Genomic DNA, 21,017 nt, shown 5'->3' on the forward strand with positions numbered 1-21,017 from the left:
AGGAGACCAGTAGATGCTACCAGACTGGTTCCTGCCCTTGGGCAGCACCCCAAGAGACAGGAGCCTGCAGTCACCATCCCAGTGCTGGAAACAGGTGGAGAGGCACCGGAAAAGCTATCTAAAGCATGGGAAGGGGTGGCAGTGCTGTCTGGTCAGTATAGACATGTGTAAGGGTTTGTCTCACACGTCTTTTTCCTACCGTAAGTTGCAATGGTACTCAAGGGCGGGAGATAATGTCTTTTTCTTACAGGAGGATCAATTGCATGGAGGATGAAGGAACTTTCTCAGAGCACAAAATCCTGCTAGAAATAGGAAAAGCATGCACAGCCTGCCTTCCCCATCCCCCAGAAGAAATGAGTGTGAAACTGAAGAAGGGGAAGAGGAGACAGGGGGATTATTTCTGATGAGCTCTTTCTGAAATAGCATGATCATTGCCCTCCAGTCTTACTCTGAACAATGTGATGACCTTCTCCTTTTTTTTTCCCAGTGCTATTTTCCATCTTTGTGTCTGAACCACACAATGCTGTCTGACTGTTCATATTCTTCATTCAGCAGCAGCAATAATAATAATAATAATAATAATAATAATAATAATAATAATAATAAAAGTAGTAACAGCATCCCACACTTCCCACCTCTAATGATCTATACAGACTTAGCTAATGAAACCTCATGCTATCCCTGTGCAAAGAGGTAAGCAAAATAATCATTCAGGCTGTAATACAGCTCATATTTGGTAAAACTGTGTAATTGACAACTTCATGCCTGCTATACCTAACTGGCTATTGGGAGTTAAATCAAAAAATTCTTTCCAAGCCTTGAAACAAACAGAAGATAATTGGTAGAAAAATCAGAATTGTCCTTCATACTTATATTTTCTTGGAAATAGAAATTTCTGCTTTGAAAATAAAATTTAAATATAATTAGGGTATTAAAAAACACTAAACAAATATGCAACACCTGGATTCATGTCTTAGTGTCTTTCCAAGATATGACACACAACACCTGGGGTTTCTAACTTCCTGAGAACTGTGGAAAATCCCCCAAAAGACCTAAAAATTTCCTGTGTAGAGCCCAAATCTTAGTGTTCATTATTTCAGAATTACCTGGGAGACAGTGGTCAGAAATATGGTATTATCCCTGCTAAAAAGTATTATGGCTTCAAAATAGCTTCCTCTTCTGGAACTGATCAGTGCAAATAATTTGCATAACAGGTAATATTTACCAAATATACTGTCCCATTTTGGTAATTTAAATATATTAACTATTATATCCAGAAGGCAGCCTATAGTCAGTAATTTTTCCCTGATTTCATAGGGCTAGCTGATTTTTTAAAAAGTATCTTTCCAAAATAATTTCACAGTCCAAATTGAAGAAATATTGGAAAAAGCAGTTCTTCCTGTCAGCACTCCCTCAGATCATTTAGCAGAAATATCCTTTCATCTCCATGGGAGCTGGACAGGGAGGCAGAACGGGGCACCCAGGGTTTTATGGTCAGCATGGTAGCAACTGCTGCCCTAACTTCCCAAGGAGACCACTTAAGGTGATGTCTGAGAGCTCCGCTGCGCTGGATATTCCAAATTTTTGCTGCAGTTATTGTCTGCAGTTCAGGAACAGCAGCCATTTGTACCTTTTCAGAGTGAGGAGAGCTGGGATTTACTGAGAAAGGACTTGTTCCAGGCCAGAGAACAAATGTTAGCATTGCCTGTGCTGTCTCTGTCCCAGCCTGTCTGTTTTCACACACTAACTCTATGCCTATCCCCTGCTGCAGGATGCAATCAGTCCCATGGCTGGAGTTTGGCCAGAAGACTGTGGCTAACAGTCCCACCCCATTTTTTATGCAAACTTGATTTATGACTTTGATCTTATCTTAAATAATTTAAAAATTAAATAATTTATACTGTATCTGTCACTTTCCAAGGCTCTTTCCTTTGTTCTTGCTTTGCTCTTCTGCATTTTCCCATCTCCCTCACCCTTTTTTGATCTGTGCACATTTCCTTTCTGCGTGGTGAGGCATCACTGACATGAGACAAGCACTAAACACTCCTTGCCCCTTTTATTCAAAGAAAGACCTGTAGGAAATGTAGCTTATTTGTGCCAGGACTGTACTACCATTCACAGACTGTTTTGATTGTCACTGCTTGTGATTTTGGGCTTGGCCACCCTAAGTGGGTGTGCTGTGCTCTGTGAAGTGGAGAGTATGCCTGCAGGTTCTTCCTAGGCTGGCAGCAAATCAAAGGTGGTGCCAGGTAGCATCACTCTCCTTCTCTCCAGGCTGAGTCCAGATCTATACCTCAACCTGGCCTTAGACTGCAGAGGCAGCTGTCAGTACCCAGCTGATGTAAATCCACAGAAACCTGACAATGAAAAGGGCTGGTGCTCCGTACACTTGTGAAATAAAATAAATAATTGCTCCATAAAAGGGGAAGTTAAATGAGTATGGGAAGATATTGCTGAAGAGAAAAAACCTAAAACAATCAAAAAACCCACCCTGAAATAAATTAGAGTAGGGGCTCTGGGAGCTTTAGGAAGCTATGAAATCTGACTTGCCTTGAGCTGCATACAAAAGAGGGGAGGTAGGTCTGATGTGACTTTCTCTGCCACTGAAACAGCAGACAGAGTTGGTGCCAAGCTTTGTCTGGTCTGCTTGAAGGTGGCACATGAGGAGGGGATAGAAAAACACACACCGTGGAGAACTCCCTTTGTTTCCTCATTTTTTTGCCTCATTTTCTGAGGCCAGATGGCTGCTGAACCCCAGGACTGGTTGCTTGGCTGAGACCATGGCTGTTATCAAGGTTAAAGTTGTTTAAGTTGAGGCTGAGGGGGTTGGCAGTGTACAACAGCAGGGAGCTGTGGCATGGCCATTTTCTGGGATGTAAGGGAGGTAACCTGGGGAGGAGCTGGGGCCCAGATCTGTCCTGATGGCAACACTAAAGTTTATCTGTCAAACTTGGATGGACTGAGACCCTTGCTGCCTCTCCTCAGAGGTGCTGCTGGGTTGGCAAACCCATGGCTGCCCACCAATCTATCAACCATGGGAGTTCCTGCACTGACCATCTTGGTGCATCAAGAATTGCTGGGAGCTAATCCAGTCACAGTGACATGCAAGATGCTTCTCTGGGGGAAATTCAGCAAGAAACTGCACCAACAGGGTCCTGAGCAACCTCCCCCATGGGGACAGACCATTAGAAACCATTGAAAAACTACTGTCACGGGATTGCTTGGGAATTTATAGAGACATCAGTCAGGTTTGGACTGCTGGGGGATAGTTGGGAGGACAGGCTACGAATCAGAGAACCTGATGTCTCATGCTTGTGCTGGCCTTACTATTAAGAGCTGAGGCAATTCTTACACTTTTGTTACTGTCATAACCCTCTGAGAAAGCTCATGGAGAGACAGTACAAGAGAGAGCCGCGCCCCTGAGGGAGAAGAGAAAATAAATAAATCTGATCATCAGGTTTATTTGTACATGAGGAAACAAGATCGAGGGTCAAACAATTCAACCAATGTCACAAGAGTTGCTGGTGGCAGTGGCATCACCAGTCATGACAGTCGTGCTCCTGATATTTCAGCTTCCCTCCTCTTGACTTGTCTTAGCTCTTTGACTCCAGGCTGAGCAAAACTGCTGTCTCCCTTTCCCTCTCCCCTATCGATTCCTCCATCTCCTGCTGGCATTTGCGAGGTGCCAATCACCCTGATATCTGAGAGCCAGCAGTCCGAGCTGGATTAATCGGGACCACGGCAACGTCACAGAGCCACGACGCTCCCTTCCTTCCCTTTCATGTGAGCCTGTGAGATGGAGCAGATAGGGAGGCTGATTGAGAGACAGCATCTGAGCACGCTCTGGGTCTACGGGCGCCACACAGAAATGTGATCCCATCATTTAGACAGCTCCCAAGTCCCCAGGGTAATTGGTGTCACCAGCTTGTCATATCCAATGGGTCAAGATCTAAAACTTATTTTTTTCCCCCTTATTAGCATTTTTATCAGAAAAATAATAATAAAAAAAAGAGTATGGGTCCAATTCTGCTTTCACAGAAAGCAAAATGAAAAATATCCATTTGTTTCAAGCGGATGGGAGAAGACCAGAAATTGTTTTTCCTCTTTCTTCCTCCCTGATTCCTCACCTCCCCTCATAATGCGCCTGTACTATCTGGTAAGAAACAGAGAAAAATTCTGTGATGTAAAGGTGCAGACTTCATCCTCTCATATCAGTATAAACCTTGTCTGGAAATTAGAAGAGTTACTCTAGTTTAAAATAATCCAAGAAGAGTTTTTGGACCAGAACATCAGGACAGTGGTGTCTTTGCTATCTCTCCAGCTGCCTGACCAATGTCTGTAGAGTGAAACTGAAGCCACTTCTGCCTGACAACCTCAGCAAATGTTTGTTTGTCCCAAGCTGTCTGTGGATTGCCTCCTGTTAATTCCTCTGGTACATGGGGGAAAAGGTGCTACATCCCTCTGACAGTCTGCTGACCACTGACCTAGGCTCATTTGGGATTTGCTGTCTCTTTTCCTCTCCCTGCAGCCTTCTCTGGCCAGGGGGAGTGTTAAGCACAGCCAGGCTGAAGAGGAAATAGCTCTTTTATAATGTGAGGAAGGGAGCAGAGGACAAAGGAAGATATAGAGACTGACTTTGACTAGGAATAAAAATGAAGATAGCAAAATAGAAGTAAAAATAGATTTTTTTCTAGAAGATAGAGAATAAAAACTCCAGAAGTGCACCAAGAGGTGCAGCTGGAAGGACAGGAAGAACTTCAGTGGAGCTCTGCAGCACATTCTCACAACTCTGCATGGCTCACACAAGGGGTAGGCTGGGTTGTACCAAGTGTTCAGCGAGGCACAAGGCTTTCAGAGAGGAACAGAAATGTCAGGACCGTCAAATTAAAAAGAGAACATGGTGATGTGATGGGAAATACTTGGTGCCAACACATGAGAAAGAAAGAGTCAAGGAAGAAAGGAAAACCTTGCGGCCATTGCTCTGGAAGGAGTGCTGGCACACCAGTGTTATTCCTGAGCTGGCCTTGTATACCTAGGGCAAGGTTTGGGTCTCCCATTCAGGAAGATGCTGCTCTGGACTATGTGTACAACAGCACTTCCCTCCTGGGCACAAATCATGCAGGGGGCCACATTATGCCATCAAATAGATGGCAAAATATACACACTGTCGCTGCCTGAAAATCTGCTTCAGAAAAAGCAGCCAAAGTCACTGGGAAGTATTGTGTCTGCCTGCTGCAGGCATTGCCTCTACCTTCCTCCAAAATATCCATCAGAGAGTCCAAGTTACCTGAGCCTGGTCTTGTCTTGCAGATCCTTTTTAGTTTTAGCCTAAGGAAAACAAGTAATTTCAGAGGCATCCATTTCATAACATCATCAAGAGCCCAGCGCCTTGTACGGTCACATCTTCTCAGGTTTGGTATGTCCACAGGAAACCTGAAGTTAGCACAAGAGGATTTTTTCCCAGTGTGTTTCAATCATACTGTTTGGGGCAGCAGGTCTGTGTATGGGCATATGTCTGTGTGTACATTTTATTACTATCTACCATGCTTTGTGAGTCTAAAAGTATTTCTCTCAACAGCTGCTGTTTTGTCCTGTGGTCACTCTGAAGGTACCCATGGTGATGCAAGGTGCAGCAGGGTGGGGGTGATGTGAGGAAGGGAACTGGGATAAACTGAGCAGCCTTATTTTATCCAGATCCTCAAAGTGTAGCTGTGCTTTCATTCCAAAACAGTGGCTTTGCCCTGTGGTAAGTGTTTTGCATGGGTCTACACATGGGTCCAAAAGTTACTGCTAGAACTGTCTATGGCACCTTGGAGACACCTGGGAGATTCCCAGAGCCTACCCTGGACAGCATGGCTAATTTTTATTCCCATCATGTAACCAGTTCAATAGATAAGCCACCGATTCCTCTTCTGCGCAGGTTTTTTGTCCACTCCCATGAGTTTGTGCATTTCACATGACACTCCCCCTCCCATGAACGTGCAGAGAGCTGCTGTCTATACTTACTGCCTGTGCATAGGCTCCATAGGCTCCAAACTGGATGGCCATGGGGTTGAACATGCCCATTTGTCCAGCCATTTGCTGCATGCGCCTCATTGTACGCTCCTTGTCCGTGTCCGCAAACTTCACCACCAGGCTTGAAGAGGCTCCCTGCAGGGCAGGAAACAAAAAGGAGACACACAGGGAATGAGCCTGATGCGCACCAGCTCATCAATTCATACATCTAACACAGATTTAGTAGAATGGAATCCAGGTGCTGATATTTTCCATGCAACCTATCAGGCTGTGAATTTTGACTTTTGCAAGAGGGTGAGAGCATCAGGAAGTAAAGAACCCTGGAGGGTGAATGCTAGCAGCCTGGTTCCTAGTTTCCAAAATTCAAGCTTCTAGGATGTCATTTACATTTTCTCTGCAAAAGTTGTTGCCTTATTCTTTCAACCTTCAGGCCCAGAATGCTGAATCAGAGGACAAAGGTCTGGACACAGCGCAGCAAAAGGTAGGAAGGTTTGCTGCATGAATGTGGTAGGATTTGTAGACTGATTTGTTTTGTTGGAATGGGTGAGGTCTCTGCATTCCAGACTCCTGAAGTGGATCACCCATTCAATGTTGTGTCTTGTAAGCCCCAAGTCCAGTGAGAAATCTCTGCCCAGCCTGGAGACAGGAGTCAGTATGCTGAGCAGGGTGTTTGTGTCATCATGAAAGAGAATCTCTTCAGCACTGCCAGATTAAGGGAGCAAAAATAGTACTGGACGGACCTGAGCTCTCACTCTACAAACAGTAGGAAATAGAGGCTAACATGAAAGAGCCCACACATTTCCAGGAAAGATTTACAATATTAAGATTATGTCTGCAGTCAACACCAGCACAGAACTACAGATAATCATCAGAGCTGCCTGCAGAAATCTGTGAAAAATGTAGTGCTTTTGGGAATGAAAGAAATCCCTCTCCTTCCCAAAATCAGATGAAGGATCAATAGCTGCAATCCTTAAATTTCTGATAGGGGGCAGAAATGAGAAGAAAAAGATCTACCTAGGAAGGTATGTTTTTGTCTTTCTCCAAGGAAGTCCTAACTTCATGGATTGGTTACTTCCCCACAGGCAGCCTCCCCAGGGAAGGAGGAGGTGTAGGGGAGGGCAATCCCTGCAGCCCTGACAGCAGTGGAAGTTGCCCTGGGAGCTGGGCTGTCACCTAGCCTGGGGAGATGGGCAGGTGAGCTGTCAGGACACTGACAGCAAACAGCTGAAATAATTGTGCTCCCACAGCTTTTGTTTTGACAAACTGGTGTTCACTGGTCAAAGTACGTCATTGGGAAAATGACCAGCTCAGTTTCTGGCTGTGGCAGTAGAGGAAGATCAGCTTCATGCCAGAGGAGCTGAACTGTTGCAGGACCCTTGTTTTCCTAGCAAAGGGGGAATTTTCTGGAATTGCACAAGAAAACTATTAATAACTGGCTTACACACACCCCTGTGTACCTGTAATCGGAAAAAAATAGTCTCAGTGAAAGCAGAATTGCTCTGCTACAAATTGGGAAGAATGTAGTAAACCACAGCTATAGACATACATATATATAAGTCTAAGCTATACATATTCAATAGCCTCTTCAGATCCTCAGTTATGAATAAAGACTTGAGGAATTAACCTGCTAAAAAAAGACCCCTACAATCTAACACCACACAATGAGTGATGTTCCCCTGGATTAGCAATCTGTACTGGGAGAAAGTGATTTCCATTGGCAAAGAATCTTTCTTTTTGACCTGTTAGTCTCTCTCTAATAAATCTATAACCCACTCACACAATGTGATGAAGAGCAAGGTTTTGAAAGAAGTGCTTCAGGAAAACAAAGAAATGCAGAGATGAATGCTCCATTCAAAGATGGAGAGCAATCTTCAGCAGTTATTAAAAAACTTAAACAGAAGGGGGAGTGGAGGAGAAGAGAGAAAAAAAACCTGTAGTCAAAATTCCCCTGCATTTCTGTTGAAGGCTGGGTGACTTTTAATTTTTCTTCAGATCACATGATGCAGATATTGATCCTTCCCCAAATCACACACTTAATTGCAGCTCATCGACAAATGAATATTTTAATGCATACATTTCCTGCTAATTATCACCTGGACCAGTTCTTAATTAGATTTCAACACTCATTTAATTAACCCTGATCCAAGAGACTGTTTGGTAACTTGCATCTAATGATTTAAACCTATTTGCAGCTGTATTGGAGGGAGGCACTGGTCCACAGCAGATTGGGCTGTTCAGAGCTGCTGTTGTGATTTGCAGAGCAGAGCCTGCATCATGATGGGCACAATGCAGGATGGAGGATTTTGAAACTGAGTGAGAGTGTATTCATTGCTGCAGAAGGGGTTTTGAAGATGTGACCTGCTCATGTTAGCATGACAGAGAGGTGTAAATAAGTTGCTGTCTTCTTCCTTCTCCTTTTCTCTTGATCTCTATTTGCCCTGGAAGTCTTAGGGCCAGGCAACTGCCTCAGGCATTTGTTGATGCCTCACACTGTTGAAAACCAAGCTATTATTGTAGATGGCATCATGAAAACATGGGTAACTTCCACATGAAGTGCTTGCCCCTGGAGTGTTCTTCCCTTCTGATGTGAGTCACAGTGACTGCACAGCAGCTGTTTGACCCAATGGGATCTCATCTTGCCTCCTGAGAGATGTTTTTCTGGGTTGCCTGTTGCAGCAGGACTTCAGGCCTCTTTGAACATTGCTATCTTATGCACAGGGCAGAAAGGCCATTGGCAAATAGATTCAAGCTAGACCACACACTACAAAGAAAGAAGAGAAAAAGAAGAGGTTTTTCTAAGAGTTCTCTGCAATGAGTTGTGCATGTAAGCAGTTAAAGGTGTGCAGCCAGTAGAGATGCTGCATTGCTCTTGAATATGAAGACTGACCTTGGGATTGATGCGTTCAGTTTGTGGATCCTCAGGTGCAGCTCTTTCATGTGGCCCAAAGGAAATCAGGCAGTAAACTGTATCAGATCAGCCAGTGTGGGACTTTTTACAGTGGTGCCAAATATTGCTGTTCACATACAGCAGAACAGGGCTGCTTTCTACTCCAGTGACTTCTACTAATCCACTGGATAACAATAGAAATAGCCCAGAATGGGCCAGGTTTTCCATAGGGTAAAAATGCCACAGCCCTTCATCTGGACTGTTTATTGCTTCTGTGAGGAGTTAAACCATGGTGTAAATCAGCTGTTGTCTGCTGGCAAAGGCAATAGGTTCTGTCTGCTCTATCATTTACTAGTAATACATAGTCTCCTTGCTCTCTCTAGTTCTTGGACTGGACCTCATATTTTGCAAATCCCATGAGAGTTACACTGGGTAAGTCAGTAACGTTTGAAATGTACTTCTGCATTTTTCAGAGGAAAGGCCCTGTTCGTTTCTCTACCCTGCAGACCCACAGTCAGAAGATACTATCATGAAAGTGAGCCTTCCTGCTGGTGCCTCTGCAATGGGCTGCTTGCAATTGGAATTTATCTCTTTTCCCCTCAAATCAACCTCCTTTTTCAAGGGCTTTTATATCTACTGATGAAAAGAATGATAAGGGCTAAGTATTGTTATGCTTATCCTATTCTCTCTTGGGCCAGTCTACTTAATATGGCCATCTTTCTTCCCATCCCCCTCCCATGCATCGTAATGAATTGCTCCCCTTAGTCAGCAGAGTCAGGCACTCTCTAGGTTGGTGGGGCGAGGGAAAAGATGGAGGAAAAATCACTCTGCGCCTCACTCACTTTGTAATCCCTAATCAGAGTCCTCTGTGAGAAAAACTAATTTCCCAGGCTGTCTTGACGTGTGAAATAAAGTCATTCTTGAAAACAGGAGCTTGACAGGTCGCTTGTGAAATTTCATATTCAGCTAAAAATAAAATATCCATCCATTGATATTTCATTTAAAGGCAAAGGAAAACAAATCTATTGCCTGGTTGTTGGAACTTTTTCCCATTAGATATGGTCTTCCAAATGGAGTGTATACACAGATTAAGTAAAAGCATTTCAGAAGGCCAAACATTACTGCCTGGCAGCAGGGAAAAATCACAGAATCAACTAGGATGGAAAAGACCTTTGAGATAATCGAGATAATTGTGACCAGACAATAATGTGTCAACCAGACCATGGCACTGAGTGCCACATCCAGTCTTTTCTTAAACACTTCCAGGAACTGTGACTCTACCCTCTCCTTTTCAATGTTTAATCACCCTTTCTGTGCAGAAATTCCTCTTAATGTCCAGCCTAAATCTCACCTGGAGCAGCTTAAGGCTGTGCCCTCTTGTCCTATTGCCTGGGAGAAGAAACTGACCCTCACTTGACTACAGCCTGCTTTCAGGAAGTTGTAGAGAGTGATGTAGATCCTCCTCTTCTTTAGGCTAAACAAACTAATTCCTCAGACATTCCTCATGGACTTATGTTACCCTCCACCAGCTTTGTTGCCCCTTTCTGGACACACTCCAGCATCTCAACATCCTTCCTAAACTGGGAGCCCAGAAGTGGACACAGTATTTAAGGTGGAGTCTCACCAGTGCCAAGTATACAGGAGAAGAATGACTTCCCTGGTCCTGCTGGCCACACTGTTCCTGGTACAGGCCAGGTGCCATTGGCCTTCTTGGCCACCTGGACACACTGCTGTCTCATGTTCAGTCAGCTGCCAACCAGCACCCCCACATCCCTTTCTGCCTGGCCACTGTCCAGCCATCCTGTCCCAGCCTGTAGCACTGCAGGGGGGTGTTGTGGCCCAAGTGCAGGACCCAGGACACCATCCATCATTGGAGTCAGCCTATCCAGCCTGTCGAGGCCCCTCTGCAGAGCACTCCTACCCTTCCACACTCTCCTACAGCTTTGTGTCCCCTGCAAATTTGCTGATGGTGGACTCAACTCCCTCATCCAGATCATCAATAAAACAGGACTGGGCACAACACTGATCCCTGGAGGATATCATTTTGGCCCCCAGTGGATGCAGCACCATTCACCACCACTCTCTGGGCTTGACCATCCAGCCAGTCCTTAACCCAGCAAAGAGTGCTCCTGTCCAGGCCATGGGCTGCCAGCTTTTCCTGGAGGATGCTGTGGGAGATGGAGTCAAAAGGCTTTGCTGAAGTTCAGGCAGACACATCCACAGCCTTTATCTGGTCAACAAAGGAGATCAGCTTGATCAGGCAGGACCTGTCCCTCCTAAACCCAAGCTGGCTGGGTCTCACCCCTCGGCTATCTTGTAGGTGCCATGTGATGGCACCCAAGATGATCTGTTCCATAACCTTGCTGGGGACAGGTCTGTATTTTTCTAGACCCTTCTTCCAGCCTTTCTGATGGATGCATGTCACATTGGCACCTCCAGCCATCTGGGATCTCCCCAGTGAGTCAGGACTGATGACAAATGATGGAGAGTGGCTTGGTGAGCTCTTCCACCAGCTCCCTCATCATTTTGGGGTGGATCCCATCTGGTCCCATAGACTTGTGAGCACCTATGTGACTTAGCAGATCTCTTTTTCTTCTCTTGGATTACAGGGGGGCTGCTCTGCTTTCAATCCCTGTCTGCTAGCTCAGGTGTCCAGTTGCTTCTCCCTAGAACAATATTCTTTGGAAAAGTTCTGTGAAGGTCTGCCTTGTAGAATATATGCCTGAATTTCCTTTTCCTGCCAGCCCTATAAATCTGCTCTGATTCCTTAGGTTACTAATCTCCACAGATGATTAGACACCTTTTTCCTTCAAAACTGATGAATCTGGGCCTAATTTGCCAAAGTCATTAAACTGTGTTTCACTTTAAGCTTAGTGAATCTCCTGCTGGAGGCAAACGTACATTTAAGTACTTTAACACAAGGGTGTCTCATATAGGTGGACCTTTACATCTTTGTTAGCTCAAATGGAGCCAGTTAAAAGTTCTAGGCCAAAAATATTTTTTTTAAAAACTGGTTATGTTAAAGTTCCAGTGTCTAAAGCTCTTGAGCATAAGAGATCTGAATGGGCAGATCCTATAAAATGCATTCCACAATGTCAGCCATGAACACATGGCTGACATGAGTAGGTGCTGCTGGGTGCTTGTCTTTTGGGCAATGACTGTATTCCTAAGTGTCACCACAGAAATGGGTTTTCTTGTGGTGGAAATTTTGCCTTAGCACTCCCTTTGTGACTACAAACAGACTGGGAGGATGCTGACCTTCAGCAAGAAAATCAGGGTAATATTTCCATGCAAGGATCCTTGATGTTAAGGCCCAAAAGCCAAAGGAGGATTTCTTTGCTTTGGGTCCTGTCATTTCTGGCCATTTGGCATGATGTCCCCTAAGTTTGAAAACAAATTTGGATTTTTTTTGGAAATACTTATGCAGCTCTATTGAAAAGAGGGCTGCTGAATTAGACAGTGGGGTTTGACCCCAACCTGGGATTTTAGGCAAGCAAAAAAGAAACTACTATCCAATTAAACTGTAGAGCAGTGGGAATTTCTGCTAGGCAGAAATGTAATTAACCAGGCTGGAAGGTGACCAAAAGATCAGGACTAACATCCCTCCCATCTTGTGAAATATGTTATTTTTCTGCACTCAGGGCTTCAATTTCATGTCTCATCTGAAAGATGAGTAGGACAGCAGTCACTAGGAGCTATTTCCACTTTACAATCCTGAGAGCTGGTTTAGACACTCTTGAGAGTGACAGAGATGGAGAGGGGAAAGGAGGCATTCATCCAGGACTGTAGTGATGGACCCTTTGATAATGCTGCTCCCTCAGTAGAGAAGATTCTTCATGCAATGTCTAAGCAGGGAGAGTTGCTGCAGGTATTTCCCTTCACAGGTCTCTGGAGCTGTTAATTTATTTGGAGTGGAAGCTTGATTTAGGTTTTATTTGCCCATACACTACTTACCAGGTGTCTCTCAGAGCTAAAGTTATTGCTTTCCACAGGGCAACAGAATCATTGAGTCCTGGTGTCACTGTACCCAATTCTAATTAGGAAGAACTCAATATATAACCCAGGTGTTAGTATGCCTCTCGAATCAAAGCCAGGTATCTGAAAAACCTAAACTTAAAAGCAGAGTTCTTCAAACCCTTATTTTCAAACATTTTTCAGCTCAGTCCATGAATGATAAAAGTCCTCACAAAATCATTCACCTCCCTTAATGCATTATGAAGTGGGAGGTATTGTCCTGATATTTAGGACTGTGAAAGCAGTAAATAACTTTTTTTGCCTATGTGAAGAAAAAACATAAAATTAAGACTCTAAAAGAAAATGTTGTATATTTCCCCTTTCCAATAAGAGCAACATGGTTTGAAAGATTAGGTATGTTTAGTTCCATATTAACTAAAAATATACTTCCCCATAAAATATACTTACACCAAAAAAAAACCCTTAATATTTTTTATAAATTATGATTACTATTAAAACCATATATGGTAGCTGCAGTATAGAGATCTATGTATGATCTTTCCATTCAGTTAAGCAAGCAAGGATGAAAATAAGAGAAGTGGAATTATTCCAGAGTCATAATGTGCATTGGCTATTGTCAAAGTAAAGTAGAATCTCAACCAGGTATGGAGACCCTGATCCTTCAGGACTCTGCTCACGAGAACTCCACACGTCTTTGGCACCTGAGGATGAGGACATGAACAGCCTAAGATGACTTGGGGAAAAAAAGAGATGTGAGGAAGAGCTGGCAATCTGGGCAGATATATTTCAGCTGTTCATATGATAAAAAAGAACATTTCCATGATGCTGCATTGCCAGCAGCCTGCACATGACTATGCCTCCCAGATCGCTGTCATGCTGCAAGACTCCAGGCTATTGTGGTGTAAACCATGTTGCTCAACTGAGATAGTAAAATATTTGAATTTTTGCAGCATGTTTAAAGTGAAGATCTCCAAGCTCTGTCTAGCTATGGGCTTTAAAGGTTACTCCCAACCCAAATTTTTCTATGATTCCACAGTTAATTGAGAAAATATTCTGCTTTCAGGGAGGTATCACCCATGCTTTAATACAGAGAAATAGATGGTCAACTTAAACAATGAAATGGTGTAAATTCAGTGCAGCTCTCCTGGGTTTTGGTGAAATAAGAAGTTGAAGGTTTATGTTGAAGGATCTGCCTTTGCTGCATTCCACTCCACTGAGACTGAAACACACCTTCACAACCACTATTCCTGTGAGCACCAAACCAGAGAGACCTTTGGAATGGGAAGTCAAACATGCTCTTCTATGTGATTTCACTTGCCAGTGGACATCTGAGGCAAAGACTTTTTTTCACTTGCCAGTGGACATCTGAGGCAAAGTCTGGTAGGATACTTCACATTCGTGACTTTGTGTGAGCTTCAACTGAGAGTCTTATTTGAAAGTTATTGTTTTGATTCTTTGTTTCAATTCTCTGAGGACATCTTCGTCCTCTAAAAATTAATTTTGAACTTCACAAAACCCATTTTGAAAATATCTACTGCATTACTAATGTTATGTTTTGCACATTGGGATAGCATCCTACTATTTACTAAGATCTTTCAGTTTTCCTCACAAGAATGCATGCTATCAGTACTGAGCACACACCCGAGCAAGGCTGGGAAGGAGTGAATTAAAGGGAAAAAATGAGAAGCATCCAGAGTGATTTCATGCTGATCTAGAGCTTACTTAACTATGTAGGAATCTCCCACTGATATAAATGAGGCTTAGATCAAAAGATACAGGAAGAGAAAAGGAGGAAGAAAGAAATGCCCCCGAAGCAAGCAGAAGAGGTAAAGACAATGCTGACATCTTTAATCCTTATTCGAGGAAGGTGGTGATGCCCAGTGGAACTACCTCCAGTAGGCCAGGAACTCCCTTGCAGGCAGGGACTGTTTCATTTCTCCCAGGCTGGAGGCTTGTCAGTGACTCTGATATCCCAGGAAGGTCATTGCTTGTAAATTATTTTAGCCCCTCAAGTGCTAATCTCGCACAGATTAGACAAGAGTGGAGTGATCTCACACAGATTAGACAAGAGTGGAGTGATCTCACACATATTAGACAAGAGTTGGGTGGAGCAAGAATTGCAGGGGCTGCTGTTATTACCAGGACCTGGGCAATTCTCAGGAGTGGCATGATCCTGTTCCTGCTTCCCCATGGCCACTTCCACAGCTGCTGATTTAATGCCCAGCTCCCCTTGGACCTGCGAAGGAATGGGTGGGGGCCAGTCAAATATTTTTTTCCAGAATGAGGTAATGTGGCTCACAAGCAGTAACTGCTTGTGTCCTGTTTGAAGGCAGTGAATGCTGTGGGTCAGAGGGAGCGGGAAAGCCCAGGGGAGATGCCCAGTGATCTCTCTCATGTCCCACAGGTCACTTCAGTGTCCTGCTGGGTGTGTGGTTTTGGAGATGTAACCAGACAAGAGAAGGCCAGCTTTGGTGCCAGCATGATTCACACCCTGTGTCAGGCAGCCAGGCTGCCTGGATCTCTGCTCTGGGACCCAGAAACATGATTAATTAGTTAATTTATGAAACTATGGGAAAGGCAGGGAACACAGTCTTATAATTTTACTTTTTATAGGAAGAATTACAGGAAATTATGGCAACACTGGGAACCTGCTCTCCCAAAGCTTGTAGAACCAGCAGTCTTGATGGAGGTGCTGGGATGGGGTCTATGAGCTTTTTTCCCCCCTCCATCCAGAGCCCACTGCTCCATGGAAAGCAAAGATGAGCTGTCAACAGTCACTGGACTTTGGTGGTAGAAATAGCTGCAAATTCACATGTAAGTATTACATGTTCACTGCTTTTTTTAATCCTAAAGGACAACACACACCTTTATAAATGGTGTTTAAGTAGCATATTCAAAAAATCATTCATTACTGGAAAGAGGGCCAGGCCTGCTGCTGGTGACTTATTAATGGGTTTCTAAGTTATTATTATTTTTTAAATCAAGGAATGGACGTGCTGTGCTTCGCCCTGAGTTAAACAAAACAACCTCTGTGTTGCACAAAAACATTGCAAGGAACGTGTGTCCTTTAGAGAGTTCAAGATCAACAGAAAAGAGAAAAACAGGGTCAGAGTCAACATCTCAAATTTCACCCATCATTTTTTCTAACATCTGGTGTAAAAACAGGCCTCAGCCTTCTGTATTAATTTGGACAGGTGGAATAACAGTGATGGTACCTCACTCTGTGCCAGGCTTTTTCACTTTGGGCAATTAACTTTCAGCCAGACTTGGGTATGAGTCATGAAGGACACTTAGAAGCTGGAGTTTGATCAGCTTTCAGCCTAGGTTACCTCTGAAAATCTCCTCTGTATGTTTCTGTGATCATGTAAAAGAAAAGTCTAATGAATTTTCCATTTCCTATTTTAGTTTCAAGAAGAGGAGGCTCAAGGGGAGAACTTATGGCTCTCTGTGACTACCTGAAAGGAAGTTACAAGGTGGGGACTGTTCTTTCCTACTATGGCTGCAGTGGAAGGTCAGAGGAAATGGCCTTAAGCTGCGACAGGAGACATCCTGACTAGATATTAGGAAAAAAATCTCTGTTAGGGTTGTCAGGCTTTGGACTACATCGCCCTGGTGGAGTCACCATCCCTGGAGGTGTTTAAGAGGCATCTGGATCTGGGTGATGTGGTTTAGGAGTCAGAAAGGTGGTGCTGGGTTGATAGTTGGACTTAGAGACCTTTTCCAACTTTGATGATTCTGTGATACTGTGATTCTATTTACCCTGACTTCCTGAGGGGCTCAGTGACTCTGTCTCTACTGACTCCCATAATGTGGCTTTTGCTAACTGAGAACTTGAGCCCATGCTGGAATCTCAATGAAAGTGAATTTTGTTGGTTAATTAATATTCTGAATGGTGGTCTGTTTAATTGTTATCTGTTTGTACTGTGGGTTTGTCTATGGTTCTGTTTATGTTACCAGGATGTTTTGGAGACATTTTTCGTAAGTGACGGGATGAACTGAAGTCTTCAACTTTGATATTCTTAACTCTGTATTTCTCAGATATCAATAAATAATAAGATTTAGATTCTCAGGTGTTCACTGGTTGCTACTTCTCTACTGGAACCAGAAACAAGAACTGCTGTCACTTGGCTAAGAACAGGCTAAACATATAGATTAATTATGCAAAAGACTTCTTCACTCCCATTCATTGTATTGTTTCTTTTGCTTCTCTCTTGTGTCTTGTCTATTAAGGAGACATTCAGATGATGTAATTGCAGGCATTTTAGGCATCAATGTAAACCCTCAGTTACTCAAGACAGTCTCTCTCAGGTCCTAGACCCTCTCCATCAACTGTAACAAAAATGTAGATGACCTTGAAGTTTTATACTTTGACTGACACTTCAAAGTAATTCGTCCAGCCAGGTTAACCCTGGCCTTTAGTTAGCAAACTGCTGAGTGTAGGGGCTGTCCTGTCACAGGTTTTTATGGTATTTAGCACACAGCAATTTTCTCTAGGAACAACAGTAACCACATTTCCTACAGCAGTAGCCTGAGAGGATGTCTACCAGCATTTCTGGGAGGATGAAAATAACGTTCTAGTTAACGAGAGACTTGAAAACATGAAGATGTGGCTCCATGCACCTGGCTCAGAGATTTGGGTGACTTCCCCAAGAATGTGTCTTGCTGGAAATGGAATGCACTGCAGCTTTTAAAGAGCAGCCTCACTACCCCATCTTTGTGGAAGTGACAAACCCTTCTGAGCACTAAAGGCTGCCATGAGCCCGAGGGGAGAAGGGGAGTGTGCAGCTGGATGTGAGTGCGTATTTGCGAAGAAGGGAGGAGCTATGAGGAAAGTTTCTCCTATGAAAGAAATGATCTAATTTGAAGCAAGTCCCTCATGGGAAGAGCTGTGACAGAGGCTGCTCTGTTCCTGTTAATTTTCACAGTGCAGCTGTCAGCGGGTCTGTAAATAGTACTCTGCGAAGCCAACGCTTCCTATCCACACATCAACCATTCAATTAACAGAAGAACAGAAGAAGGAAATAAAGTGCACCACAGCCTTCTATCACGGCTTTGATGTTTTCCAGCAATTTATGAAAGTGTACACAAATCTAATTACAAGCCCCACTGCTTCCCATTTACATGGAGCTCCTCAAGTTCAGAGCTGTTTATATCAAAATAATTGTTAAAAATACCTCGGCTGATCTACGGCATTGTGGCCCCCCACTCACCGGAGCCACCAGGCTGCTCCTCCCAGGGACTTCTTGCTTACTCAGTTCTTTGGTGCAGCCTGCTCCTGCAGAATCTGCTTCCCCACCACTTGTGAGTGCAGCACCGAGGCTACAGCTTCATCGTGCCTACAAAGGCCCATTTTCCTCCTTTTCTCCACCTGCTCAGAGCTCCTTCTGAACTGCTCAGAGCTGACTCAGTACTGCTTTCCCCTCCACCCCGAATTCACCTAAATATTCCTCTGCTGTGTTAGTGGGGGGTGAGCACAGCTGTTCACTGGTTTCCACAGTGGGGCTGTGCTTGAAGGCAGCCTCACAGAGCTCTGCAAAGTCATAGCTGCACCAAGGGAACGCACAGCAATAACAGCAGCCGTCATTAGTGTGAGCTGGGGGTGGTTTCCTTGGTGGCGTGCCTCAGCATCCAAAGCCAGGAAGATGAGAACCAGTGCCCCACCATTTGCCATTAGCTTGAAAGAGGCTTGCACAGGACAAAACCACTTGTAAGTCCTGGTTTAGTGCCTGGCATCCCTGCCCATGCCAGGGTGTTGGAACTAGATGATGTCCAGGGTCCTTTCCTACCCAAACCATTCTGTGATTCTGTGATTCTTGGGACAGTTTTTGATACTCTCATATTTAAGTCCCTCTTACCTGACAAGCCAAAGAGGTGAGAAATTCATTTAGCTTAAATAATGGGAAAAAATCTCTAATGGTATGAAGAGATGGACAGTACATTGTCTAAGGAAAGAAGACAATTTTTTCACCTGACTGTTACCCATGTTTTACTGGGAGTTTTTGTACTATGGGTGGACTTCCAAAGTCCATCTGTCTGATGGACAGATGCTCAAAATCAACCTCATTCAAGGTGTTATGACTTTCATTTATTCATGCTCAATAAAAAGGGCAAAGTACAACAACTAGAGATCTAATCTATATGTCATCTAACAACACTGAGCAATAATTGCATAATTTGATATCAATGGTTCCTTGGCAGAGATTTGAATTTGGTTTTGTCATTTGTGTTGATAAGAGCTGCATGGAAAAATATTTAAATGAAAGCCTCCAAGTTAACAAAGTTGTGCATTGCAACACTACTGTTTTTTCAAAGTTCAGCTAAACTGAATCTTTCTCTGAAAGGCAGACGTCTGTTCAGTTCTTGTATCCAAGTCTCACATTTTCCCTTTTCACAAAAGCAAGCATTCCATCTGAAAAGTTATTTTCATGGAAAATGTTCAGCCAGCCGTAGATAGACTTGGAATGCTATTGCCTGGATGCAGAGGAAATGCAGTGCTTTGACCAAGCTGCTGCAGGCTTCTATAGTAAAACAAAAAGAGGGTTTGGCCAGTGTGGTGGGAGAAATCACGAGAAGCTGGAGGCCTTGATGGCCTTAAACATCATTAATTAAAGAAAGATATGGAATAAAGATAGTACTGACAATTAGTGTGTTAAGCAAGTTCACAGCACATCTAATGGAACAGGAGTCAGGGGGCTCTGCTGCAGGATGCCTGGTTTCTGAATCCCAAACTGCTTTATCTGGGCAACAAACATCCAGGACAGATTTCAGGTCTCTCCACACTGAACATGAAGTGTTCACTTTAAGCTGCACTGGCTTTATCTTTAGTTTTTAAGCACTGGTATTATTTTCATTCTAAGTTGCACTTCGGACGAAGAACCACTATTTTGGAGCTGGAGTACAGCAGCAAATTGATGCCTAAAATTAGCTAAAAAGCATACTTCTATTTGGGCTTGCCTATTAGTTTGACAGGTTTCAAAATCTATTTCTGTAAAATAAAATTTCTCCATAGGTATCTATTTCCCTCTATTGATTACAAGAGAAACTTAGATGACAAACTTAGATGATAACCTCACACATGAGTTTCTTAACTTCTGGATGTCTCAAATTAGGTTAGATGAGTCCCACCTCAGGTATTCAGTCTAAGTCTGTTATTGAGTTATCCATTATAATGGGACAGGCATGCCCAGAAAGGTGATATTGCCCATCCTAGCACAGAAAAAGTGAAAAATGCCCAAATCTCTGGAAATGTCTCTCTCTCCTTTCTGCAGGAATCCTAGAAGATATTTAGGATAGGTCACAAACTTTCAACAGTTAAAGATAAGTCAAGCACATCACACTCTTCACTTCTCACCCCTGTGCAGGAAATGTACACAGTAACAGTACAGTTCTACCCCTTCCAGGAATGAATTCATAATCAAAGAAATTCCAAGTTGCCACAGTGGGCAAGATGGTGAAAAGGGTGCAAAAATACTCTATTTTTTAACCCTGTGTAACTTCTGGGTAGGATAGCTGCTGTGACTTAAATGCATGTGACTCTGCCCTGTACTCCACTCTCTTGAGATCCCTCCTGCAGTGCTGCATCCTGCTCTGGGCCCCAGACACAAGAAGGACACGGACCCGTTCGATCTAGTCCAGAGGAGACCACAAAGATGCTCAGAGGGCTGAGGCTCCTCTCCTGTGAAGACAGGCTGGGAGAGTTGGTATTGTTCAGGGTGGAGCAGAGAAGGCTGCAGGGAGACTTTATAGCACCTTCCTGTGCCTAAAAGGCTACAAGAAAGCTGAAGAGGGGCTTTTGACAAAAGGGTCTGGAGTGACAGGAGGACGGGGAATAGCTTCAGACTGAAAGAGGGCAGGCTTAGGTCAGCTGTGAGGAAAAAATTTGCCCAGAGGAGCTGTGGGTGCTCCATCCCTGGCAGTGACCAAGGCCTGCTTGGATAAGGCCTTGACCAACCTGGTGCAGTTGGAAGTGTCCCTACTCCTGCTAATGGACATGTAGATGATCTTTCAGGTCCCTTTCAATCCAAGCCATTCTGTGATAGTCCAATGAAATTTTGGGAAGAGTTTGTTCTGTGTGGGTGGATGGACAAGGCCACATCTTAGATTAGTAAGATGTGTTCTGCAGATTGACTCTTCTGCAATT

General features: G+C 43.8%; 1 protein-coding gene across 46 annotated transcripts in view; it reads right to left on the bottom strand.

Moving 5' to 3' along the window:
• The window catches only part of CELF4 (CUGBP Elav-like family member 4), a 671,175-nt gene that overhangs the window by 49,945 nt on the left and 600,213 nt on the right, over positions 1-21,017 (bottom strand). For 28 of the 46 annotated variants that reach the window (XM_041422002.1, XM_041422021.1, XM_041421997.1 and 25 more), the window contains one exon: positions 6,007-6,150. In XM_041422002.1, coding sequence (XP_041277936.1) covers positions 6,007-6,150 — 144 coding nt within the window. The remainder of the gene's footprint in view (positions 1-6,006; positions 6,151-21,017) is intronic. The other 18 variants (XM_041422024.1, XM_041422001.1, XM_041421981.1 and 15 more) reach the window with 1 other exon arrangement.

Source organism: Onychostruthus taczanowskii, unplaced genomic scaffold, assembly GCF_017590055.1.
Source record: "Onychostruthus taczanowskii isolate IOZ18803 unplaced genomic scaffold, ASM1759005v1 scaffold70, whole genome shotgun sequence".
Classification (NCBI taxonomy): domain Eukaryota; kingdom Metazoa; phylum Chordata; class Aves; order Passeriformes; family Passeridae; genus Onychostruthus; species Onychostruthus taczanowskii.